The sequence below is a fragment of the Dipodomys spectabilis genome, unplaced genomic scaffold (assembly GCF_019054845.1).
Source record: "Dipodomys spectabilis isolate Male_0828 unplaced genomic scaffold, ASM1905484v1 ptg000034l, whole genome shotgun sequence".
Classification (NCBI taxonomy): Eukaryota; Metazoa; Chordata; class Mammalia; order Rodentia; family Heteromyidae; genus Dipodomys; species Dipodomys spectabilis.
In genome coordinates, this window is record NW_024870711.1 from 1,198,244 (window position 1) to 1,225,000 (window position 26,757).

A 26,757-nucleotide genomic window follows, 5' to 3' on the forward strand; every position below is an offset into this window, starting at 1 on the left:
CACACACACACACACACACACACACACACACACACACACACACTTGTGTTCTCTCCCTTGCCAAAGGAAGCTCTGTGCTATCTCAGGACTCTGAGAGTAAAGTCATCACCAGCGGCTCACACCTGTAATCTTAGCTACTGAGGAGGCTGAGCTCTGAGAATCATGGTTCAAAGACAGCCCAGGCAGAAAAGTCCCCGTGAGACTCGCATTTCCAATAAACTACTCAAAAGAGCTGGAATGGCGCTGTGTCTCAAGCAGCATAGCACTAGCCTGGAGCACATAGAGGTTTGGGATCAGTGCCCAGGCCCTGAGTTCAAGCCCCAGGATGGGCACAAAAAAACAAAAAAAAAAAAAAGGAAGAAAATAATCACCAGGTGTGAACCCTTGAACCTCCAGAGCCAATGAGCGCAGTAAATTCTTTCATTTAAAGCTTAGCCTATCTGTAGTATGTTGTGTTATTAAAAGAAAATATGGACTAATATAATTATGTTTTCCATTAAAATTAGTGAAAAACATTTTATAATGAATTTAGTGTGTGTGTGTGTGTGTGTGTGTGTGTGTGTGTGTGTGTGTGTGTGCCAGTCCTGGCATTTGAACTCAGGGCCTGGGCACTGCCCCTGAGCATCTTTTGCTCAAGGCTAACACTTCTACTTGAGCCACAGCCCCACTTCCAACTTTTTCTGAGTAGTTTATTGGAGAGAAGAATCTCACAGAGGGCTGGGAAGGTGGCTCAGTGGTAGAGCGCTTGCCTTGCATGCATGAGGCCCTGGGTTCAATTCCTCAGCACCACATAAGCAAAAAGAAAAAAGCCGGAAGTGGTGCTGTGGCTCAAGTGGTAGAGTGCTAGCCTTGAGCTGAAGAGCTGAGGGACAGCGTTTGGGTCAGAGTTCAGGCCCCATGACCGGACCAAAAAAAAAAAAAAAAAGAATCTCACAGAATTTTCTGCCTGGACTGACTTCAAACCAAGATCCTCAGATCTCAGCCACCTGACTAACTAGGCTTACAGGCATGAGTCACCAGTGTCTGGCTTCTTTTTTAATGAATTTTTATTTAGTACCAATATTTGCAGAACTATCTCTAGATCCAGACAACTAAATCCATGGGGGCAGAAGGCTCTTGATCTAATTAAAGAAAGATGTCAAGCTAGGTGTCCCAAGTTCAAGCCCCAGGACAGGCAAGAAGACAAAGATGAAAGAAAGAAAAGGAAGAAAAGGAGGAGGATTAAGAGGGGGAGGAGGAGGAGGAGGAGGAGAAGGAAGAGGAAAAGTAAAAGAGGAAGGAAGAGGAGGAGGAGGATAAGAAGAAGAGGAAGGGGGGAGGAGGAAGAAAACAATGAAGAGGAAGAGGAGCAGGAAGAGGAAGAGGAAGAAGAGGAGGAGGGGGAAGAAGAGGAAGAGGAAGATGAGGAAGAGGGAAAGGCAGACGAAAGAAGAGGAGGAGAAAGAATTCAAATACAGGCACAGAGGAGACTTTGTGGGAGCAAGTTTGTTATAGCAGAGCAAAAGTATACTCTTAAGAGGAGAGAACGGGCAGCCTCAAGAATAAAGTTTTCCTGAGGATCCTAATATTTTGAGCTTTTACTGGTTTTGTGGACTTGAGGGGTTATGACTTCTTGAGAAGGGAAGGGTTTTTCCTGAATATTAGGTTTTGTGTTGTTAATGTCTCTCCTAAGTTGGACCAGGGATTTTTGGCCTCAGACAATCAGATCAGTACTGTCATGGATGGAGATTTTGGCTAACTGAATGCTAATTATATGTTAACTAGCCCAAAGGTCATTGATTGGTCATTATGTTTGCTGGGACTTTCTGTTATTTGCAGGCTGTGGGCCAACAGGATGCAGCTGCCTATCACAGGTTGTTCCGTTCACAACAGATCAGGATATGTTCTGGTTTTTTGTTGTTGTTTTTTTTTTAAACATCCAAACCATTGTCCTCACCATCAAGCTTCATTATTCTTTGCCTAACCGCTGTCTAAATAAGAAGTTATTAATGAAAAGGATAGTTGTATATGGAGTTTCTCAGATTCCCCAGTGTAGATCTGGTTTATTTTTTCCAAAGTAGACCTTGTGTTGGAAGTATCTGAACCTGGCCACCATGCAGCTTAGCATTTTGTAAGAGGAGTGCCCTAAAGCTAAAGTACCTAAATATTTATTGTCCCAGGTGACCTCTTGGAGAGTGAAAGGAGAGCTAGTGTTTACTGCACAAGGGCAATTGGTAAGCAATGAAAATATGCCAGGCAATGAGGGTCAATGGTCACTATACTTGAGTCTGACCCCTTTACCTGTAGTCAGCACTGTGTAGGTGATGTTTAACAACTGTAGCATTGGTATCTTTGTGGATTCCCATGGTGCAAATTACTTCTGTCCAAAGGTCCATTGTAATTGAAGGTTTGGTTCATAGCCTCGTGCTCTTTGGGGCAGTGGGGGCTGAGTCTTTGGGAGTTGATACCAAGTGTGTTCCTTGGGTCTGCTGTGGGTATAAGCTAGGAAAGGATTGCTTCTGTTTGGCCACATCATTTCTTTCACACGTTGATCTCTGACATATCACTACAATCACCAAGGCCTTTCTCAGAACTGAGCCAAGGCAGATACTATGTCCTTGGATCTCCCAAGCAGTGAGCTAAATAAAACCTTTTCTCTTTATTATCTGCCTCAGGTATTTTGTAACAACAATGCAAAGTTAACTAATATGTGTCTTCACACTATCCCAAAACTCTATACCATGTCTCTGGTACAAGATTACAAAGTCAGCTGGGTGCCTGTGGCGTCTATCTACTCAAAAGGCTGAGCTCTAAGGATTGAGGTTCAAAGCCAGTCCTGGAAGGAAAGTTCAGAGACTCATATCTCCAATTAATCACCACAAAGCCCAAAGTAGAGGTGTGACTCAAATGGTAGAATGCTAGCCTTGAGCACAAAAGCTCAGGAACAGTACCCAGGCCCCCTAAGTTCAAGCGCCAGGACCAGTACCAAAAAAAAAAAAAAAAAGATAACAAAACACAAATGCTTTTCCTGGGAAGTCCAAATCTCTGTTGGGGAGACAGATATAATTATATATACAATTATCTATAAGAAAAGTAAGAGTAAGTTAAATGTACCACAATATGTACTTTGAAGTTATCATTAGGTCTATATATTTGCTGGTCAAAAATACATACTTGCATTAAAAAACACACACACCACAATTATTTTACTTTTTGTGTATGTGCTAGTTCTTCAGCTTGAACTCCGGACTTCATATTTTCTCTTGGCTTGCTAGCTCACAGCTGGTTCTGTACCACTTGAGCCATGCCTTCAGCATGGCTTTTTACTGGTTTATTGGAGATGGAGTCTTGCAGACTTTTCTGCTTGGGCTGGTTTTGAACCAGTCTTACAGATCTTGCCTCCTGAGTAGCTAGACTTACAAGACTAACCCATCAATGCCTGTCACAATTAGTTTATTGGTTTGGTGGTTTTTTTTTTTCTGAAAAAAGAAAATTGGTTAGGGGTATGCCTCGGCGACCAATTGCCTTCCTACAAGTATGAGGCCCTGTACTCAAACCCAGTATCTCCCAGAACTAAATAAGTAAAAAAGAGAAAAAAGGATCTTGAAAAACATTGCAAAATGTTATTTAGAATAGTACACATTCAAAAACAGTCTAAACAATTTGGAAGAGTAATAAAAGGAAGTGTGGACTCAGCCAATTTAGATTGAAATACATATTTATATATGGGAATTTGATCAGCAAAAGAAGCACCACAGTTTGAGGTCCAATAGTGAGTCTTTATTACAAAGCCAGCAACTGCGAGCAGACACAGTCCTAAAGACCTTGTACCCTTGAATGCACTCAATACAAAGCTTATAAAGGCAAAAGCCACGATTGGTATGAAGAACTAAACCTAGCAAAAGCGTGTTTTACTGAAGCAAAGCAAGCTAGTTAAAGGTTGTCTAGGGGGACCAATCAGGGACAATCAAGGGCAAGAATTTTCCAGAGCAAGACTTTCCTGTAGCTTTACCCATGAATGAACTATATCACCTCTAGAGTTCTCAAAAGTCCCAACTGTCTATTAAAGTACCAGGATGGCAGTGAGAACAAGATGACATTACTTAGACCCAGTATCTACATTGCAATGTTATAAGGATACAAAAGTGAAAATAGTATTCAGGAATTAACAAATCAATGAATGAAATAGTATCTGAGCAGACCCATGCATATATGGAAAACTGATAAATAACAGATGGTATTTCAAATTAGACGTGGATGAATGAATTCGATGACTATAATTGGTACAACTAGTCATCCATACCAAAATAAGAATGAATTCCATTTTCCTCTCCCACCTCCCTACAAAATAATAGTGTCTGTGTCATAGAGTTACTACATTATGTGGTTGTTCAAAAGAATGAAGTAGCTGGGAATAGTGAAGCTCTCCAGTAACCCCAACACTGGGGGAACTGAGATAGGAAAATCAAGACTAAAAAAGAGCCAGGCACCAGTAGCTCATACTTGTAATTCTAGTTATTGAGTGATTGATTGATTTGCTGGTCCTGGGGCTTGAACTCTGGGCCCGGACTCTATCCCTGAGCTTCTTTTACTCGAGGCTAGCACTCTACTACTTGAGCCACAGTGCCACTTCTGGCTTTTTCTGAGTAGTTCATTGCAGATAAGAGTCTCACAGACTTTCCTGCCCAGGCTGGCTTTGAACCACAATCCTCAGATCTCAGCCTTCTGAGTAGCTAGGAGTAAAGGTGTGAACTACCAATGTCAGGCTAACACTTGTAATTCTAGCTACTTGAGATGCTGAGCTCTGAGAATCAGGGTTCAAAGCAAGCCTAGGCAGATAAATTGAAAAGGCTTATCCCTGATTAATCAGCAAATCCCAGAAGTATGGCTCAAGTGATAGAGCTCCAACTTTGAGGGGAAAAAGCCAAAGGAGAGTATGAGGTCCTGAGTTCAAATCCCAGTAATGCCTCCCCATCAAAACAAAGCAAAAACAAAACCAAAGCTCTTTGGACAGTAATGTTAAAAGATGATGTCAGAAATATTTATGTGTGCCTAGCCATTATATAGCACAATCCCATTTATGTGATTTTCTATGTAGAAGAGGACACAAAACCCAACACCATAGGGCTATATAAGTACAAAAATCATCTAGATGTATAGACAACAAACTGTCACCATAGTTACCATGAGAAGAGCAAGAGCCTGGTGGAACTGTTAAGAACCACCAGTCCCTTTAGGAATTTCTGCCCCACCTGCCTTATCCAATTTCCCCTTGCCCTGCTAGTAATAGAATCTCTGCTCTTGCTGGGTTTTACAATGGCACTTAACTATTCTACTGAAAAGGACACTTCCCTACTTTCCTTGAAACTAGGTGTGGCTTTTTAACAAAGCCAATGGCCAACAGAGTATGTGTTCAATTTTCTTGTGTTAGCTGTTTAAATTGCCTGGCCTCCAGTTTCTCTTTTCTAAAGTAAAGAAAGCCCTGGGTGTTAGATCTGGTCGTGTGGATAGGAAAATATCCATACCAATTTGAAAGGATTCACCGGGGGCCATGTTATGTGAAAAAGAACTAAAGTTGAAATAGCTTGAGCCAATGAAATTGTCATACCAGCTTAGCCTATAACCTAACTGATATAAAGGGACCCAAACATCTCCACCTACCCCAACTTATTTTATAAAAATGCTCACAGGTATCATTGGCTATCTTCATCTGTTTGAGCTACTATAACTATATCCCATGCATTGGGTGGCTTCACACATAGAAATTTATGTTTCATACTGAACAGAAAAAATTGACTCAAACTATGCATAGACCAGTAGGCCTCCAGAAGACAAGCTATATCACAGATAAACCCCAGGCCCATCTCAAAGCCGGGCTTGAGCAAGAGATAACCAGCTGTTTCTGCTTCTGAAAACAGGCTCTGGCCACAAGCTTCCTGCAGTGTCTTAACTGCTGCCCCTTTTCCTTCTTAAGCAACCCCCAACTCTTTAAAACCCACCTATTAGCAACAGCATAGCCATTGTACCCTGACCCTATAAAAGCTCTGTAACCCTGCTACTCGGGGCCCAGAATTTCAAGTGTGAGTTTGTCTGGATCTGCAGGGGTAAAATAAACCCTCACAGACAGACAATCTGTCTTTTCACCACATTTCTTCTACAATAAGTCCAACTTGCCGATTCTAGCTAATTGTGTTACTTCATGGAAAAGTAGCTAGCTCTTCCAGCTGTGCCAAGAGCTGCCTTCTCAGTCCTTCTGGTAGCTTTTCTTTGGTGTACTTCTGTGAAGGGAGTTCTGGTCTCATTTTCTCTTGAATGGACATCCATTTCTTCAGATTACTGCTGGTGGTATAATAAGAAATATAATTGATCTTTGTCTTTGTTTTCCTGTAATTTGCTGAGTGAAAGGGGTGCGAAAGTACCTATTGTTCTAATTTTTGGTGTGTGCCCTCCCCCAGCTGTGGTCATTAGACCCTCTACAAAATCTTTGGAATGTCCTGAATGATGGGTGGTGGCTCCTTGTCCTTTGTTATTCATATTAAGCTTCTTTTGGCAGAGTATATGCTAATGAGGTGACTTTTGGGGAAGGAGATCTGGACACCAAAAACAGCAAAGGGATTCTCAGAGTTGAAACTTGGAGCCCAGCCTCTGATCTCCTTGCAAGGGAAAGAGGCTGGAAATGGACTTACTCCCACTGGTCAGTGATTTAGTTAATCATGCCCAAGTAATGGAGCAGCCATAAAATCTCCCAATGGACAGGAGCTGGAGGGTTTCCAAGTTAGTGAACACATGAAGATGCTAGGAGCTTGGTATTCTTCCTCTACCCTGCAAAGGGCATAGAAGCTCCGCAGCATCCCCACACCTTGCCCTATTCCATTTGGCTATTACTCAGTTTTGTCCTTTGAAAGAAACCAGCAAATGTAAGTAAAATGTTTTCCTGACTTGTAGGTACTACTCTGGCAAGTTGTTGCACCTGAGAGGACGGGGGCTAGACAAAGGACTAGGGCTCACAATTCACACCTTCAGGCTTTAGGGACTAGCCCCTTAACTTGGAGGTCAGATAGTAACGAAACCTGGCATTCAGCCCCTGAACTGAATTGTTGGACATCAAGTTGATGTCTGCAGTCAAATGGAGAATTTCGTGGAGTGGAAACCCCACACATATGAGCTCAGAGGTTTTATGAGTATAGAAAGAGAATGTCTTCTTTCTGATGGTTTCACCTAATGAGCTCATTTCAACTTAATCACTCCCAAGGTAATTAAAGTGAAATACTTCTTTAAAAGCACAAATGGGTTTTGAAGTTCTCATGTTTTATGCTGAGTTGTACTAGGATATTTGGTTTAGTAATGATTTCTCATAACTGTAACCAATGTCACCTTTTGATGTGTGTGGTGTGTGTTTGCTGGTACTGGGTCTTGAACTCAGGGCCTTAGGTTTTTTCAATCAAGGCTGGCATTCTACCACCTGAGCCACAACGCCACTTTCTATAATGGCTAGTTAATTGGTGATAAGGTCTCAAGGAACTTTTTCTGCCCAGCTTTGCCTAAAACTGTGATCCTCAGCTCTCAGCCTCTTGAATAGCTGGAACTTACAGAAGTGACCCAATTGTGCCCAGCACATTGTTTGAACTCAGGGTCTGAGAACAGCTCTTCAAGGCTAGTGCTCTGACTTTTTGGTGACTCAACAGCCTTGGCTGGGAAGGTGGCTCAGTGGTAGAGCGCTTGCCTTGCATGCATGAGGCCCTGGGTTCACTTCCTCAGCACCACATAAGCAAAAAGAAAAAAAGCAGGAAGTGGCACTGTGGCTCAAGTGGTAGAGTGCTAACCTTGAGGTGAAGAGCTGAGGGACAGCACCCAGGCCCAGAGTTCAGGCCCCATGACCGGACCCCCGCCCCACCCCCAAAAAAAAGAGCCTCACACACTTGTCTTACCTGGGCTGGGTTTGAACCATGATTCTCAGATCTCAGCCTCCGGTATAGCTAGGATGATAAGTATAAACCACAGGGTTGGGTTTCTCTTAGTTTTATCAAAGCCTAGATCCACACTTCCACTTCTGGCTTTTTTAAAGGTAATTGGAGATAAACATCTGGCCAATTTTTCTGACCTGGGCTAGCTTCAAACCTTAATCCTTAGATTTCAGCCTTCGGAGTAGACAAGATTCAAGGCATGAGCTACAGAGCTGGCTTTGTCTTAGTTTTATCAGTCTTTCCTGACCCTGATCCTACTTGGAATTTAGGTCTGGCAACACTTTCCTGTACTGCAAAAAAAAAAAAAAAAAAAGGCATATATACTTTTATAGCAATGTCTTAGGGCTTGAACCCACCGCCCGGGCACTGTACCTTAAGCTCTTTTCCTCAAGGCTAGAGCTCTACCACATTGAGCCACAGTGTCACTTTCTAGTTGATTGGAGATAAAAATCTGACTTTCCAGCTTTCTACCCAGGCTGGCTTTGAACCCACGAGTCTCTGATCTGTCTCTTGAGTAGCTAGGATTACAGGCATGAGCCACCAGCATCGGCTCCCTGTGTGTATTTTTGAAGTTTCTCCCAAACCTGGCCAGTTTCTGTTTTAAAATGTGTAGGGGAAGGGAGGAAATGGGAAAACAAAAGGTACGAAATGCTTGGACAGCAGTATGGAGGTTTATTCTTAGGTCTTTTTATGATGTCATAGTGACAAAATAAAGACGTTTGTAACTACATATTCCTTGGAACAGGAGCTACTTTTATTCAATGAGAAATCCCAATGCTGACTTGAATATTTTAACCTCTTTCCATTAGGGAAATCCCTTTCCTCCTCATTCTTTACACCCATTCATTCATCATGGAGATGAAGAAATCCAGGCTTCACAATCCATGCTGCTTCTCCAAGTATCTCTTCCACACAAGATGTTTTGATTCCTTCTTTGCGCGCTTCATCCACCTTAGACTCTCCCCGTCTCCCCCACCACACCGACTCCCCTTACAAGGCTTCCAGCTCCAGTAATAACACCAGAGTTTTCAAAGCAGTTACCCTAATTAACAGCGTGGAGTAGACCAGGTGGGGCCCCGCCCCATGGGAGGAGCCAACACGGGGTGCCGAATTAAGGGCCTGCTGGTGAACAAATGAACCCTTCATCTCTTTAAAGAAGCTACACACGCGCTGCACATACACGCGCGCGCACACACACACGCACACACACACGCACGCACACACACACGCGCGCACACACGCACACACACACACACACAGAACCAGTCAGAGGCCGCGAGTCTCGGCATCCGGGGTGGGCGGGGCCAGGCCGGCACCGCCCCTTCTCCCAGCCACCCGCCGGCCCTTCGGAACGCCGCGGGCTTCAATAGGCTCCGCCCCTTCCCCAGGCGCGGCCGCTATTGGCCGGCGCTCTCCGGGCTGACGCCTCGGTTGCTGGGAGAGCGAAGCGGGGGCGGAGCCTGCGGTGGGTCGGGGGGCCGCAGAGAAAGGCTGCGAGGCGCGGGCGGGCTGGGCGGATTCGACGCGCGCCGCAGCGGTTGGCGAAGCGGACCCGGCGCAGCCTCCGCGGTGCCGGGAACGGTCCCGGCTGACAGATTCCCCCTTCTTCCGGCCGCGCCACTGGGGAGGCGGATCCCCGGGGCCTCTGGCGGCTTCCTCCTCTCCGCGGGTCCAGCGAGCGGCCTGGGAGGAGGAGGTCGTCGGGGGCGGCGGCGGCGGCGAGCGGGGACCGCGCTCCCCCCTTCCCCGGCGGCGGCGGCGGCGGGGCAGGACAATGGAGGTGGCTGTGGAGAAGGCAGCGGCGGCCGCGGCTCCGGCAGCGGCCGCCGGGGGGCCCTCGGCGGCCCCGAGCGGGGAAAACGAGGCCGAGAGCCGGCAGGGCCCGGACTCGGAGCGCGGCGGTGAGGCGGCCCCGCTCAACCTGTTGGACACTTGCGCCGTGTGTCACCAGAACATCCAGAGCCGGGCGCCCAAGCTGCTGCCCTGCCTGCACTCGTTCTGCAAGCGCTGCCTGCCCGCGCCCCAGCGCTACCTCATGCTGCCCGTGCCCATGCTGGGCTCGGCCGAGACCCCGCCGCCCCCGCCCGGCCCCGGCTCGCCGGTCAGCGGCTCCACGCCGTTCGCCACCCAAGGTGAGGACCGATCGCGGGCGCCGGGGAGGATGGGAAGGCGGGGCGGGAGCGGGGGAGCCCGGGAGGCGCCCGGGAGGCGGCGAGCGCCCTTGTGCGGCGCGACCCGCTGTCATGTCGCCCGGCGCCCGGGGTGCGCGGCGGGGGAGGGGAGGAGAGGGGCGGGGAGGGGAGGGAGGAGGGGACGGGGGAGGAGGAGGAGGAGGGTCTGTCGGCGGCGGGTGACACGGCCCGCGCGCTCCGCGGCGCGCACCGCCAACTTCCCTGGATGTCGCTGCTCGGGAGACGGGGATGCGCGGCCGCCCCGCGTTCCCTTCGGCGCCCAGGGTGCCCGGCCGCCCCCTCGGGCCGAGCTCCGACCGAGAGTCCTGGGTGCGTCGTCGCGGGTCGCGCGGGGGTCTTCGCCAACTGCATCCAATTAACCGCTGCCTCCCGCGAAGCTTTGTCCGGGTCCATCTGATCCTAATCAGCTGGCGTGGATACCTGCGTTATTCGAGCTGGAGCGGGCGGGCGGGAAGGGGGGGGGGGGACGGAATTAAGTGATGGGGACTTTCTTTGATGATCGATTGCAGATTGGATGACGTCTGTTTTCCTGCCCTGGATGTTTTGGTTCTTTTTACCTTGATGAGTTCCCAATCTCCTCTTTCCCCCTCCGCTGCGGACAAAGGAACCCGGCGCTGGGGTGTGTGTCTGCGTGTGTGTCTGTGTGTCTGTGTCTGCTCCTTTCCCCGATTTTATTTGGAATGAGACAGTAGAGGGTAAAAAGAAGTGGACCAGAGTGACTTTGGGGGCGGGGGGTGCAGTGTTCTCTTGGGTTTGTAGGTAATTGGCTGGAAGTTCCCGTCCTTTTTGTGTGTGTGGTGTTTATTACTAGATAATGAGACTTTTTGACAGGTTCTCACCGCTAACGGTAGCGGGCTCCAAGCATTTAAAGTTAAAAGCACTCCTAATTGTTTCTAGTAGAAAGAACACGTGAGGGTTTTCAGTTGTTAGTGCTGCAAATGTGTGAGCGTGGCCTTTCAAATGAGAGAGAAGTAACTGAGAAAGGGAAATCGTTTTGTTTTGTTTTGCTTTTGTTCTTTTGGAAATCCGGACTCCACCGTGTAGCCCTGGAAAGCCCATCCTCACGTTTTTGAGAAAGCGTCTCGTTTGTATCCAAACTGGAAAGCTAGGACTACAGGTGTGTGCCTCCACCCCGCCTGGAAATCCTGTCGTCCTCTTTTTTTTTTTTAGTAGTTTTACAAAGGGGTTTCAGTTCAACACGTGAGGTCACTGGGGCGTGAATTTAGGGCCTGGTCTTTTTCCGCACTTGAGCCACACCTTGCTCCACTATCCAGCATTTTGGTGGTTAATTGGAGATTTAAAAAAAAAATGTTTTTTGGACTTTCATGCTCTGGCTGTCTTCAAACCATGAAGGTTACAGCATCTTGAGTAGGATTACAGGCCTGAGCTACCAGCACCAAGTGTGAACATCATTTTTAACATAAAGCTTTTAAGGATCTAGTTATTTGAAATTACATGCTAATCATTAGGTCAAAGGATGTATGAATGTAATGGTTTGAATAGATGGTTTTTTTTAAATCAAAAATGCCTAATTGTTATTAAGGTGTTGTACCAGAGGGTCAGGTAAGGAGTACATTTCTTTTTGGGTGATTTTGCCCCTCCCTTTGCTTTCCCCCAGTTTCCCCCTCCCATCCCTGCCTTGCTTTTTGACTAGGCTGGCCTCCACTGCAACCTTATTGATCTCTCTCTCAAACGGCTGAAATTACAGGTGTAGAACTACTATGTCCAGCTAAATTCTAACACTCCCCCCCCCCACCCCGTTCTGGGTCTTGAACTCAGGGCCTGAGAGTTATCCATAAAGATTGTGGCTTTATCATCAGGAGTGATACTGATGTGGTCCCTCAAAGGAGTGGTCCCTCAAAGGGCAGAGATCTGTCTTGCCCATAAGTAGTTGTCTCTGAAGCAGAAAAGAATTTCAGGATAATTCGGGTAAGAATGGGAATAGTTGAGTTTTATTTACTGAGCAAGGTAGAAAGTAGAGAACACAAATCTTGGGACAAAGTACCAAGTGGCCACGGTGAAGCACACATGAAGTCCCAGCCACTTGGGAGAAGATAGTGTGTGGATATGAGTTTGACACTAGCCTGAACAAAACAAAAGGAAATACAAAAGAACTGTGGGCAAGGCTACAGTGGTAAAGTACTTTCTTGAAAAAAAAGATGAGCTGGGCCCTAGTGACTCATGCCTTTAATCCTAGCTACCCAAGAGACTGAGATCTGAGGATCGAGGTTCAAAGCTAGCCCGGACAGGAAAGTTCATAAGACCCTTATCTCTGATTAACCACTAGAAAACTGGAAGTGGCGCTGTGGAGTGCTAGCCTTGAGCTGAAGGGTTGAGGGACAGTGGCCAGGCCCAGAGTTCAAGCCCCACACCCAACAAAAAAAGAGAGAAAAAAGGAGATATAACAAATTTTACTTTCAGGGGTGTATATATACTAAAAGAGGGCAGGGAATTTCATTCTTATAGATAAAGACTTCTTTCTTTGGGGTACCTGGCACATTTCAGTCTTTTTTTTTTTTTTTTGGGTCCGGTTGTGGGGCCTGAACTCTGGGCCTGGGCGCGGTCCCTCAGCTCTTCAACTCAAGGCTAGCACTCTACCACTTGAGCCACAGCGCCACTTCCGGCTTTTTTCTTTTTTCTTTTGCCTATGTGGTGCTGAGGAATTGAACCCAGGGCCTCAGGCATGCAAGGCAAGCACTCTACCACTGAGCCACCTTCCCAGCCCCTCAGTCTTTTTTTTTTTTTTTTTTCATTTGTCTTGCTTGCTACAGAAATCAATATCAGCTTGCCCCAGAGACACTAAGTTTTACTACATCTAGGTCTTCGTAATATCTATGTCTGTCTCTCCATGGGCATGCACTTATGTGCCAGTCCTAGGGCTTGAACTCAGAGCCTGAGCACTGTCCCTGAGCTGCTTTTGCTCAAGGCTAGTGATCTATCACTTGAGCCACAGCTCCACTTTGACTCTTTTTTTGGTGATTTATTGGAGGTAAGAGTCTGACCAACTTTCCTGTCTGGGCTGACTTCAAATTTCGATCCTCAGATCTCAGCCTCCTTAATAACTAGGATTTCAGATATAAGCCACCAGCACCCAGCAGTTTCTCCTTTTGCAGACTATCTTAGTATCAAAGGAGTTATTCAACCCAAAGTTTCTCCTAATTGTATCATATGAAAGTCTCTAGCTATAGGAGACAATTTTCCATAAGTCTCTATTTCTTCTCCAGTAAGGTACTGACTGCTCTTTGTTTTTTCAACGACGTGTGAAGAACAGTATTGAAAGAAAGAGATAGCAGCTTTGACTACAGAAAATGATAGACATGCATATTGTCCAGTATAATAAAGATAATGTTTCCTGCGCCAAAGGATAGGCTTACTTCTTACCTATTATAAAAGATTAAATTTAGAGTTCCTTTCCTATACCAACCTATTGCAGGTGTCAAATAGCCCCTTTCATCTTGCTCTGGGGAACTGAGTCCCTGGGAATAAATACAAAAAATGTTGATACGTTGGTTTATACTGTTGCTCTAAGTAATAAATTGTCTATTGTTTCTAACCCTTGAGAGGTTGCTTTCTTTTCCCTCCCTCTCCCCTCTCCCCTCTCCCCTCCTTCCTTCCTTCTTTCCTTCCTTCCTTCCTTCCTTCCTTTTTCTTGTGCTGGTACTGGGGCTTGAACTCAGGGCCTCTTGCTTACATCTGGCACTCTATTACTTGAGCCATGCCTCCAATCCAGTATTTTACTGGCTAATTAGAGGTGGAATCTAGCAGACTTTCTGCCCAGGCTGGCTCAAACCTTGGCTCTGCAGATCTCAGCCCCATGAGTAGCTAAGCTTACAGTTGTGCACCACTGGTACCCAACTCTTAGGCTCAGTTTTGAGGCATTTGAAATTTCAGACTTTTTTTGTAATTCCAGTTTCCAAGTTTGTGTAATATTTTTTCTGTTGTGAGGCAGAGGTCAAAGGATCTTGAGGGTCAAGACCAGCCTGGTATATATAATAAGACCTGGTCAAAAAGAGAGAGGGAGAGGGTAAAGGAGGGAGGGAGGGAGGGAAAGCATTGGGAAGGGAAAGGAAGGGAAATGGGAAGAATTCACTTTGTCATGACCTTTCTTCTAGGCATTGTGGGTCATTTTCTAAATGGGCTAAGCAGATAATTGAGATGAACCACCATGAATCTGAGGGTAAAATATAGGAAATAGGGGAAATTAAAGAAGGGACAAAACTACTTAATTCCAGCAGATTTCATGTAAGATTCACAGGAAGGTATATATAGATACACTGTAAGCCAAACAAAACAGGTTTGCTTGCTTGTTTGATTTGGTGCCCGGGATCAAATTCTGGGGCTCACAGATCAAAGTGCACTACAACTAAGCTTCAATCCCCGCCAAAAATTGTTTTATGTATTTATTTTGAAACCAGACTCTCAAGGTTTGTATCTAATCTTAGCTTCTCAGAAGGCTGAAATCTGGAGGATTGTTGCTCAAGGCCAGCCTGGCGAGCAAAGAAGTTGATTAGATTCTATTAGCAAAATAACTATCAGAAAGCCAGGCTGAAGGTGTGACTGAAGTGGTAGAATGCCAGGATAGCAAGTGTGAGGCACTAAGTTCAAACCCCAGTACTGCCTTCTCCAAAAACAAAGCAGGTTTTTAAGGATGGGTGGAACATTTTATTTTTAGATGTCTTACTCCAGAAAACCAGATTGTACTAATCTGACAGTTTCACACTTCTAAAGTCTCTAGAGACTTTTCTGTCTGGGTTGTCTTCAGACGGAGATTTTCAGGTCTCAGCCTTCTGAGTAGCTAGGATTACATGTGTGAGACACCCTCCCAAGGCTCATACATGTGGAATATTAAGACCAAACTCAGTTACTAAATTACTAAATACCCAACATTGTCAATCAGATTTCCCTTTCTGTAAAATATTCTTGGATGCCTCTCCCTTTTAAAAATCCTAATTCACAGAAGCAGTAAATCCTAATACATGTTTTCTTTCTTTCTTTCTTTTTTTTTTTTGTCAGTTGTGGGGCTTGAACTCTGGGCTTGGGCACTGTCCCTGCGCTCTTCAGCTCAAGGTGAATGCTCTACCACTTGAGCCTCAGCGTCACTTCCAGTTTTCTAGTGGTTTATTGGAGATAAGAGTCTCACAGAGCTTCCTGCCTGGGCTGGCTTTGAACCATGATCCTCAGATCTCAGTCTCCTGAGTAGCTAGGATTACAGGTGTGAGCCACCAGTGCCGGCCTAATACATGTTTTCTTATGTCAGTTTGTTTCAACTTAAAAATAAAGCTATCAACTACAGAAAAAAAGTACAGTTTATAAATGCCTAGGTAGAAATGTGCCACCAAGCTCCCACTGAGAGCAGGTGCCTAAAACCTTGGTCTAAATGAACTTCCTTTTCTAATCTTCCTGTCAGAGGGATGAGGGAAGGACCGCAGCTAAAGCTGGATGCCTACCTCAGTCTTGACTGTCATTTCCTTCACATGCAGAAAAGAGGCAAGAGCTTAAGAAAGGGTTTTCTTTTGGTATTATAAATTGGAAAACAAACTCATCTTGGAGAAATGTTATAAAGTACATGATTTGTATTTTGTGGTGATAACATTAGACAATGTAGCAAACTATTTTTGAAAGGGATCCTATTTGTCAAGGGAGAATAAAATAATCAGTGCTTCAATATCTCTTAAGTGCTTGAAATATCTCTAAGATGTTTAATTTTTGCAGTGGCAGGAATGGAACCTAGGACATAGTGCTTGCTAGGCTACATCCCTACTGCTCAAAACATATGTATCTATGTGCTTGCAGGGAGGAGGATAGGTGTGAACACGGGCACTCATACCGGAGCTTGAACTCAGAGCCTCATGCTCTCACTTGGGGGGCTGGCACGCTGTCACCTGAGCCACACTGCCATTTTTAGTTTTTGATGGCTCATTGGAAGCAAGAGTCTCCCACCATGCTGGCTTCAAATCTCCTATCTTCATATCTCAGCTGTATGAGCCATCAGCTCTCAACTTCAAAACGGGCAGTTGATAATATATGCTACTGTTTTCTGAGCTGGTTTCTTTTGATTCTTGGCTAGAAACTATAAATCATCTTGTAGGTAAGAGATTAATGGTAAAGGACCAATAGTGTTTAGAATTGACGTGTACTTTGCATTTCTATATAAAATCTGTGTGTTCACCTGGTGATGGGAATCAGTACAGTACTCCCACTCTTAACCTGCAGTTTCACTTCCTGAGATTTCATTTACCATCTGAGGTCAACCACAGTCTGGAAAATCCCAGAAATAATTTGTGTTTTAAATTGGGTACTCTTCTGAGTAGTGATTTGAAATCTCACCCCTTCATACTTAGGGTATGAGTCATGCTTTTTGTCCACACATCCATGCTGTATATGGCAGATGCCCATTAGTCACATAGTTGTCCTTTCATTTACACCTGCAAGCAGTGCTTGCTTCAGGTAACCCTGAAGCGGCATCTTGACCTTGCATCACAATGCTTACATTATTCACTCACCTCATCTTGTCACGTAGGTATTGTATCATCCTAATATCATCAACAGGAGGATAAGAACTGTACCCTGTTTTTAGAGAAGGGTCATGTCTATGTAATTTTAAGTAGTTTTTGTAATTGTTCTATTTTTGGTACTGTCCCTAATGAATAAACTTAGTCTTAGGTATGCATATGTAAGAAAACTCGATAGATAGATAGATAGATAGATAGATAGATAGATGCTCAAGGCTAGCACTCTACCACTTGAGCCACAGTGCCACTTCCAGTTTTCTAGGGGTTTATTGGGATTAAGAGTCTTATGGTCTTCCTGTCCAGGCTGGCATTGATCCACAATCCTCAGATCTCAGCCTTCTGAGTAGCTAGGATTACAGGCATCAGCCACCAGTGCCCAGCTTTTTCCAGTATTTTTATGGTTTTAATTCCATGCTGTTTATATCTAATCCAGTAGCAGATTTTTATATAAGTAGAGTTCCATGGGTTTTGTTTTCATTTTTGTTTTATTTTTTCTTTTTGTACCAGTCCTGGGGCTTGAACTCGGGCCTGAGCATTGTCCCTGGATTTTCTTGCTTAAGGCTAGCACACTACCATGAGAGCTACAGTTCCACTTCCAGTTTTTGGTGTGACTAAAGAGATAGGAGTTTCAGCTGGGCGCTGGTGCCTGTAATCCTAGCTACTCAGGAGGCTGAGATCTGAGGATCACGGTTCAAAGCCAGCCCGGGTAGGAAAGGCTATGAGACTCTTATCTCCAGTAAACCACTAGAAAACTGGAAGTGGCGCTGTGGCTCAAGTGATCGAGCGCTCACCTTGAGCTGAAGAGCACAAGGACAGTGCCCAAGCCCAGAGTACAAGCCCTACAACCGACCAAAAAAAAAAAAAGAGATGAGTTTCATGGACTTTCCTATCCAGACTACCTTGCAACTGTGATCCTCAAATCTCAGCCTCCTGGGTAGCTAGGATTACAGGCATGAAAGTACTATTAAAACAAAAACAAAAAACAAGGTCTGGGAAGGTGGCTCAGTGGTAGAGGGCTTGCCTTGCATGCATGAGACCTGGGTTCGATTCCTCAGCACCACATAAGCAGAAAAAGCTGGAAGTGGTGCTGTGGCTCCAGTGGTAGAGCATTAGCCTTGAGCTGAAGAGCTGAGGAACAGTGCCCAGGCCCAGAGTTCAGGCCCCACAACCAATAACAACAACAAAAAACCCAAACACTATTCATTGAAAGACTACTTTTCTATTTTGATTTAAAAAAAATCAATTGGTCATATATGTATGATCTGTTGATACAGACTTATTTTTACTCTGTTGATTTATCCATTGAGCTAATAGATTTTTAAGTTACTGTAGCTTGTTAAACAAATTTGAAATGTTTTATAATGTTTAATGTCATTGGAAGTGGTATTTTTAAAATTTCCTTTCCATTTGTTTCTTGATATAGCGTTATTGATTATTATGTCATTATCATGCTAAATTCAAGTATCAAATGTAATAGTTCATTTCATCTTGGTGAATTATGAAATTTAAGTATTTTTGTAGCATTTCTAGCTAGATTATATGGGAGATAGTTTGACTTCTTTCTATTCTTTACAACTTACTCTTTTTTTTTTTTTTTTAAAGCCTTATCTCTGTAGGACCTAACAAAACGTAGAGTTTAAAGTACTAATATATAGTTTTGGAGGTGGTAGCTAGTGGTAGAATGGTTTGTTTAGCAATACATGAGGTCCAGGGTTTTGATGGCTAGTGTCACTAGAACAAAGTGTTACTTTATAAAAATGGTGCGATAGTTATGCTCCGTGAAAGGCCAGTGAAAGGGCTACGTTTTGAGGACTATCCTGAGGAGAGAGAGTCAAGGCTGCCACAAACCCACATGTAGTTTTTGTGTAGGTTGGAAAGAAGGGCCTTGTATACAGTTGTCCCTACCATCAAGGGATTTCTCTACTGCAAACCCAATTGTTTCCCCAAACCCTCAAATTATAAGGTACTTGTGCTTGGATAAGTAGCTTTATGGAGATTAATATCTGCTTTTAACTAAGATGGCTGTCAAAAAATTGAAGATCATTGTAGGCCATTACCAGATCTTTGGCATAAAGCACTTCATCTCTGTTCACAGGGGAGTTTCATATGGAGACCGGTCAATTCCTTACATTGTAGATGTGTAGATCACATATCCGGAAACCCAGCCATCCTTGGGTGTGGTGGTGCACACCTATAATTCTAACACTCTGAAGGCTGAGGCAGGATGGTGAGGTTCCTACCAGCTTGGATTATATAGTAAGATCATGCCTCAAACCAGTAACTGAAATAGTGATCCTAAATTCCAGCTGCAGTTCCCATCACAGAGGTCTGGCTCTTCACAAGTCTGTACTCAAGGCTGGGTGCTGATACTTTGGCTTCCTTGTAAATTTGGTGGGATAATGTAGAAGGCTGAGTCCATAGAAATCAGGGCTGCGTCTCCCTCCCTCCCTCTCCCCCCATTCCCACCTTCCCCCCTCTCTCCCTATCTCCCCTCTCTCTTCCCCCTCTTCCTCCCTCTCCTCTGTGTGTTTGTGTGTGTGTTGTGTAAGTGTAAGTGTGTTACTGGGGATTGAATTTAGGGCCTTGTGCTTGTGTTCCACCACGTGAGCTTTGTTCCTAACCCCAGAACTTAGTCATCTTATATGACTTCCCAGTGTGTGTAGTAGATGGCTACTTGGCATTCCTGAGACCTGAACATGTAATTAGCTGACAACAAATTATTATGCTCTATAGAAAGCTATAACCTTTGCTGTCTCCTTTTTTGTTTCATTTTTATCAGGTATATGGAGATGACGGAGTTGGGATTTCCCTACCTGCCTTGAGTTATTTGAATCTTTGAAGTGTCATTTTCAGCTATGACAAAGATGATACTCATCTGTAAACACAAAAGCACTGACATGGTAGAGCCGGCCCGATTACTAGGAGGCTTAATAGCACTGATTATCTTAACCAATCTAAGAAAAAAATGATCCTAAAAATTTCAGAATTAACAAGAAGATTCTGAAGTTGATTGATGTCTTGTATTGTGTACCATGCCAGAAGTGCATCTTAGAGCATTAGTTGACAGTAGTGAAAGGTTCTTTGAGTCATATATTCTGTACCAAGTATCCTAGTACTATAGTTTGGGTCCATGGTAGTTCAGACCTGGAATCCATGTATTTAGAAGGTCAAGGCAGTAGGCCTGCTACTACGGCCAGGCTACATAGGGAGGAGTGGCTTAAAATCATGACTATTTTACTTTATCAATGTTGTGATGTCCCTTAACTGCATGCTTTCCATATGAAGCATAGCCAGAGGCCATGGGATTCCTAGAGTCTCTTTGTACTGGTCTACATTGATTTATGTTTCTTCCTGTCCTCCATCTTAAGGACCTTACTTGTTTATTGTGGAACTTGTATGACTTAATTTGCTTTTACTAATTTTTCTTGCCCACATTTCTCACCTGTCTTTGGTGTTTGCTCCTTCAATTTTTCTGAATCTTCTGTTTCTCTCCTTGTTTTTTTCTCTTCTTTTCTGAGCAAATAGTGAAGAAAAAAACAGTGGTTGCTAGACTAAGAAGAACTACAGAGAGAGACTGAGAACAAGTTGGAGAAAACTAGGAAAGTAATGTCTTGGATGCCAGCAAGAGAAAGGGTGCACAGAGGCAGCAGTGTGTGGCAAAATGCAAAAGCATCTTTTGGTAGCAAGAGAGATAGGAGTTAGAGTGGACTTAATGAATTGCAGTTCAAAAGATGTAATTGGAAAGTTCAGACAACTCTAGAAAAGTTTACCTCTGAAGAGGAGAAAAGATATAAGGGATCACCAGAAGTGATAGAAATAGGAAGTTAAGGAAGATTTCTTGTGCATTTCTGTTTTTATAAAACAAAGCCTTAAGTACACTTCAATGAAATTAGAAAGGCTCTGCATAAGTGATTTTTTTTTTTTTTGGTAGGGCATGGAGCTTGAAACTAGGGTCTTGGGTGCTGTTCCTGAGCCTCTTTGCGCTCAAGGCTCTAGTGCTCTACCAATTGAGTCACAGCTCTGATTCCAGTTTTTTGAGTGGTTAATTGGAAATAAGAGTCTCATGGAGACTTCTGCCTGGCCAGCTTCAAATCTCAATCCTCAGATCTTAGCCTCTAAGTGGCTAGGATTACAGAGGTGAGCCACTGTGCCTGGGTTTGTTTTGTTTGTTATTTGGGGGTGTATTTTCTATTTCTTTTCTTTTTTTCTTTTTTTTTTTGATCAGTCGTGGGTCTTGAACTCTGGGCCTGGGCGCTGTCCCTCAGCTCTTTAGCTCAAGGCTAGCACTCTACCACTTGAGCCACAGCACCACTTCTGGTTTTCTGGTGGTTAATTGGAGATAAGAATCTCATGGACTTTCCTGGAAACTCTGGCTGGCTTCAAACCTCGATCCTCAGATCTCAGCCTCCTGAGTAGCTAGAATTATAGGTGTAAGCCACCAGCGCCAAGCTCCTTTTTTTTTGAGACAATTTCATTAAGAAGCCCAGCTTGTAATTATGTAACCCATAACATGCCTCCCAGGTGCTAGGATTACGGGTGTGTACCTCCCTGCCCCAGCTTCAAAGGGACATCTAGAATCAAATATTCTACAATCAACAGCCCAAAAAGTAGAATTTCTCCTGAGAATAGAGTAGGCCAGCAGCATCTCTCTCAGTAATAGTCGAAACAAGGAGGGTTGCATATTAGTTGCAGGTTTCTGTGTATGTACTGGAAGTCATAGGAAAGTCCGAGGCAGCTGGGACAGCTAGTCCTTGTGGTTCTTGGAAATGGTGAAAGAGCAGAGCCCCACACTGCAAATAGACTCCTGCAAATTAACACAAGTAGACCAGAGTAGGAAATTGCTAATGAAGAGAAAAGACTGCCGGGTGCTGGTGGCTTATACCTGTAATCCTAGTTTCTCTGGAGGCTGAAATCTGAGGATCAAGGTTCAACCCAGGCAGGAAAGTCATTGAGACTCTTTATCACCAATTAAGCACCAGAAAACCGGAAGTAGCACTGTGGCTCAAAGTGGTAGAGTACTGGCCTCAAGCAAAAGAGCTAAAGGACTGCACCCAGGCCTTGAGTTCAAGCCCCACAACTGACAAAAAAAGACTCTCGGATACACATTGGAAGGAACAGTTGAGAGAAGTGTTTATACTAAGGTACACAGATTTGAATGCTATGATAAAAACTTGAGAGAGCTCTGAAACTCTAAATGTAGGAAAGTTATCTTGTTATCTTAAAGTATTTCTACTCCCTACTTGCTACACTGTTATAAGTAAATAAAAACTTTACTGTAATGTAAATTGTAGGAGGTGCTCAATGTAGTCTTTTACCCTTCAGGGATTGTTCAGAACAAAAGAGAAAAAGGATGAAGATACTCTGAAAAATAGACCAGATGCTTTAGAAGACTAGTGAAATCCATTTCTACGATACAAGCTTAGAAAATAAAACGATGTGCTAGGAAAAGACAACATACCTAACTGTTGTGGCTCAGTTTGTAATCCCAGCCCTTAAGAACCTGAGATAGGAGGATCTTGAGTTTAGATCAGTTCCAGGCCAATCCGAACTACAGAGTAAGACCCTGATTCAAAACACTCAAAAAGAAGGATGGCCAATAGACACATGAAGAAATGCTCAACCTCCCTAGCCATAAAAGAAATGCAAATCAAAACAACATTGAGATACTACCTCACCCCAGTTAGAATGGCTGAAATCAAGAACTCTAATGACAACAGATGCTGGAGGGGATGTGGACAGAAGGGAACCTTACTGTATTGTTGGTGAGAGTGTAAACTTGTTCAACACTTTGGAAAGCAGTATGGAGTTTCCTCAAAAGACTCCACATAGAGCTCCCCTATGACCCAGCAATCCCACTTTTGGGCATTTACCCAAATGTTTACAAACAAGACCACACTAAAGCTACCAGCACAACTATGTTTATTGCAGCACTATTTACTATAGCTAAGATATGGAACCAACCCAGATGCCCCTCAGTAGATGAATGGATCAAGAAAATGTGGTATATATACACAATGGAATTCTATGCCTCCATCAGAAAGAATGACATTGCCCCATTTGTTAGGAAATGGAAAGGCTTGGAAAAAATTATATTAAGTGAAGTAAGCCAGGCCCAAAGAAACATAGGTCTCATGGTTTCCCTTATTTGCAATAACTAGTATATGTCTGAGTCAAGCAGAAAAGGTCAGATAAGGTGATGTTAGGGAAATGAACCCTAAGATGTGTATTCAAATGTTTTTTTTTTCTCTCATGCGATTGTTTCTAACACATTTATAAAATGATTTCTTTGTTGCTTTGTATGTCCCTCCCCCACAGTATAACCCCTGCTTTCACTGTATTTGATGTCGGTATAATTTGTGGAGGGGAAGGGGAAAAACAAAGTGTTTAAATAGGGATACAGGTGGACCCATTGCAACAATGAGATGTACAAGTCGTTATGTCGAAAAACGAACTTTACAACTTTGGTGCGGGGTGGGGGTGGGGGCGGTGGGGGGCGGGGGAAGGATGGGAATGGATGGGAAGGGGAAACAAAGGAAGAGGCTACAATGCTTGATAAGAAATGTACTCATTATCTTGCCCATATAATGGTAACCCCTCTGTATAGTATCTTCACAATAAAAAATAAATAAAAAACACTTAAAAAGGAGGGGGGCTCACACCTGTAATCCTAGCTACCTTTGAAGACTGAGTTTGATGCCAGCCCAGGAAGACAAGTCCAACAGACTCTTATTTCCAGTTACCAAGCCAAAAATCAGAGGTAGAGGTGTGGCTCAAGTGGTAGTGTGCCAGCCTTGAGCATAAGGCCCTGAGTTCAAGCCCAGGGCACTACAGAAAAATAAAAAGGGGAGGATTACACCACATCCTTACAGGAATTGAAATAGGTTAGTACTACCAAAACATAGTCTAGGACTTCAGAGGAAAAGAACATACTTAGGGAATCCATTAAAAGAATATACTAGATTACCTAACAATGGTCAGACTACCAAGCCTCTCCAACATCAACATTTGAGTCTTTAGACAATAAAGAAGGTTTTTAGATTTTCAGGAGGAGGAGAAGATAACTTGAGATTTTATACCAAGCTAGGTGATCTTCAAGCATAAATTAGACCCATTAAACATTTTGAGGAGTATGTCCTATGGATACTGGATTTGACATTTTATTTACTTCTTTGTGTATACTTGGTTTTTTTTTTTTTTTCTCTAAACATTTGAGAATAAGTTGTAGACAGTATGACCTAAACATGTCATATGTCTCCAGAGGGGGCAGGAGTGGGGGGGGGGGGAATCTGCCGGACATGGTGGCTCACACCTGTAATCCTAGCTACTCAGAAGGCTAAGATCTGAGGATCAAGGTTCAAAGCCAGTCCAGGCAGGAAAGACCCTGAAACTCTTATCTCCAATTAGCACTCAGAAAACCCGAAGTGGCACTGTGGCTCAAGTGGTAGAGCACTAGCCTTGAGCTGAAGAGTTGAGGGACAGCGCTCAGGCCCAGAGTTCAAGCCCCATGACTAACCATAAAGAAAACAAAAATCCTTCACTGAGGTAAGATTAACATACTATATAACACACTTGTGTGTACTTAAATGTGATAGTTGGTGAATTTTGGCATGTGCAAAAAGACATTCTCTTGTGCAAACACAGTATAAGCTGGATGATGGTGGCTCCTACATGTAATCCTAGCTAGTGAGGAGGCTGAGATCTGAGGATCATTGTTCAAAGCCAACCAGAGCAGGAAAGTCCATGAAATCCTTTTCTTCAACTAATGAGCAAAAAGCCAGAAGTGGAAGTATACTCAAATGGTAGAGGGCCAGTCTTCAGTATAGGAAAAGGTAAGGGACAATGTCCAAGTCCTAGTACCAGCACACACACTGCAACATACAAACCCCCAAAGCAAAACCAGAAAAACCTCAGAGGGGGGCAGTGGCAAGCCAGGGATTGAGCTTAGTTAGATGAAGCCCAGGGACAGAGAAGTTCTTTGGTGGTTTTGTGGTTTGTACACCCAGTGGTCTGATAAGAAGACAGAGGTCTGTGTGCCAGCCTCAGGTGACCCTCCTTTCACATGCAGGGAGGTGGGGGAAGCTCAGCCTAGGTGTGGTGTCTATAACATAGAGGGGCAAAGCTGATGAGTATATCTGATATTATACCTACATTCTTTAGCATTCTTGTACTTTATATTAGCCCAGTCCATTGCTATAATTAATAATTTATGTTAAGCTTCCTCTTTTCAAATTGTGGTTTCTCTCCTGATCATGTGCAGACTGAGCCATCAGGGGGCAGCACGGGTTGGTGGGCCAGTTGAATATCCATGGTGGTGGTGGTTTTGCTTGTTTTCTTTTTCTGTCTTGTTGTGGGGTGCAAGGGGCATGCCAAAATGGAGGGAGGAAGGAGTGAACAAATACAGTCTTCAGAACACACTATTTGGGAAATGAACTAAGCAACTTGTCAGCAGGAATAAGAAGGGGAAAGTGAAGGAAAGGGTGACGTCCAAAAAGAAATGTACTCATCTGACTTATGAAATGGCAACCCCTTAGTTACACCATCATAACAACAGTTAACATTATACACACACACACACACACACACACACACATATTTAAAGTTGAATATCCATGTATAAAATTATATTGTAGTTACATCTGATATAAAAACTCCAAATGGGGGCTGGGAATGTGGCTTAGTGGTAGAGTGCTTGCCTAGCATGCATGAAACCCTGGGTTCAATTCCTCAGTACTACATAAACAGAAAAGCCAGAAATGGTGCCTGCAGTCCAAGTGGTTAGCCTTGAGTAAAAGAAGCTCAGGGACAGTGTCCAGTTCAAGCCCCAGGACTGGAAAAAAAAAAACCAAACCAAAACAACAACAACAACAAAAACCCTCCAAATGGGCCACAAATCTAAATTTTAAACTATGAAAATTTAAGAACAATGGAGAAAATGTTAGATAAAGGTTTCTTAGATAAGGCACAAAAGAACAATCCAGAAAAAAATAAATTAATTTCATCAAAATAAAAGACCCAAAGTTCCAGTCAGAAATAAACAGGGTGGCACAGAAAAAATACAAGATAAAGGAAAGGGTTGTTTCTTCCAAAAATAAGAATACTTTTAACATGGGGCCATACCAAAGGACACAAATATTAACCTGAGGGAGTTCTTACTGCCTTAGGACAATTTTGTTATCAAAATTAATTAAAAGGAACTGAATGAGGAATTGAATGAAGAGTAAAGTAGATTATACCATATTGAAAGCTTTCACACATCTCTAATGATAAATAAGAAAATGTCATTTGTACAATTATCAACTAATGGAGTGATTTAATGATGTAATTTTGCAATGAGTGTAATAACTGATGAAAGCAAGAATCATTACTAATATTCAGACACTAAAGTATCTCCTAGGAGGTTAGTTATTAACTGTCATGAGGGTGTAGGGACTTACCCTCATAAGGCAAAACCTGGTGACCACTCCTTAAACAAGTAATCAAAACCAATGCTAACAATCATGTGTTTCCCTAAAATTAACGACACATGTTTTTGTTTTGTTTTTAAAGTGAAAATGATATAAGATCTCAGCCTCCTGACTAGCTAGGATTATAGGCATGAATCACTGATACCCAACAGATATCGCTGTTCTTAATAGACTATTCTTTCACTACCTCATTTTTATAAGAATAAAGTATAAGATGTTGTGTCTGGATTTATTTCTGGACTATTTTGTTCATATTTTCATTTACCTTTACATTGATACCATGCCCCCCTGAGTTTATATATAAAAACTAAGAATTTTCTTGTTTTTTTGTCAGTTTTGGGGCTTGAACTCAGGGCCTGGGCTCTGTCCCTGAGCTTTTCTGCTCAAGGTTAGCATTCTATCAGTTTGAATCACAGCTCTAGAGCCTCTGGTCTTCTGGTGGTTGATTAGAGGACTTTCTTGCTCAGGCTGGCTTTGAACCACAATCCTCAGATCTCAGCCTCCTGAGTAGTTAGGATTACAAGTGTGAGCCACCAGTGCCCTACTAAAACTAAAAATTTTATGCTAGCAAAATAACCAGAAAGTTGTTCTGTGGGGAATTCTTGTGTTTAACTGTAGAACTGAGTTTAATAGCGATGAGGGATAG

At 43.6% G+C, this 26,757-nt stretch overlaps 1 protein-coding gene across 2 annotated transcripts in view; it reads left to right on the top strand.

Annotated features, from left to right (window-relative positions):
* Nucleotides 1–9,717: 9,717 nt before the first annotated feature.
* The window catches only part of Trim24 (tripartite motif containing 24), a 92,042-nt gene continuing 75,002 nt past the window's right edge, over nucleotides 9,718–26,757 (top strand). For both annotated transcript variants that reach the window (XM_042677136.1, XM_042677137.1), the window contains exon 1: nucleotides 9,718–10,075. In XM_042677136.1, coding sequence (XP_042533070.1) covers nucleotides 9,718–10,075 — 358 coding nt within the window. The remainder of the gene's footprint in view (nucleotides 10,076–26,757) is intronic.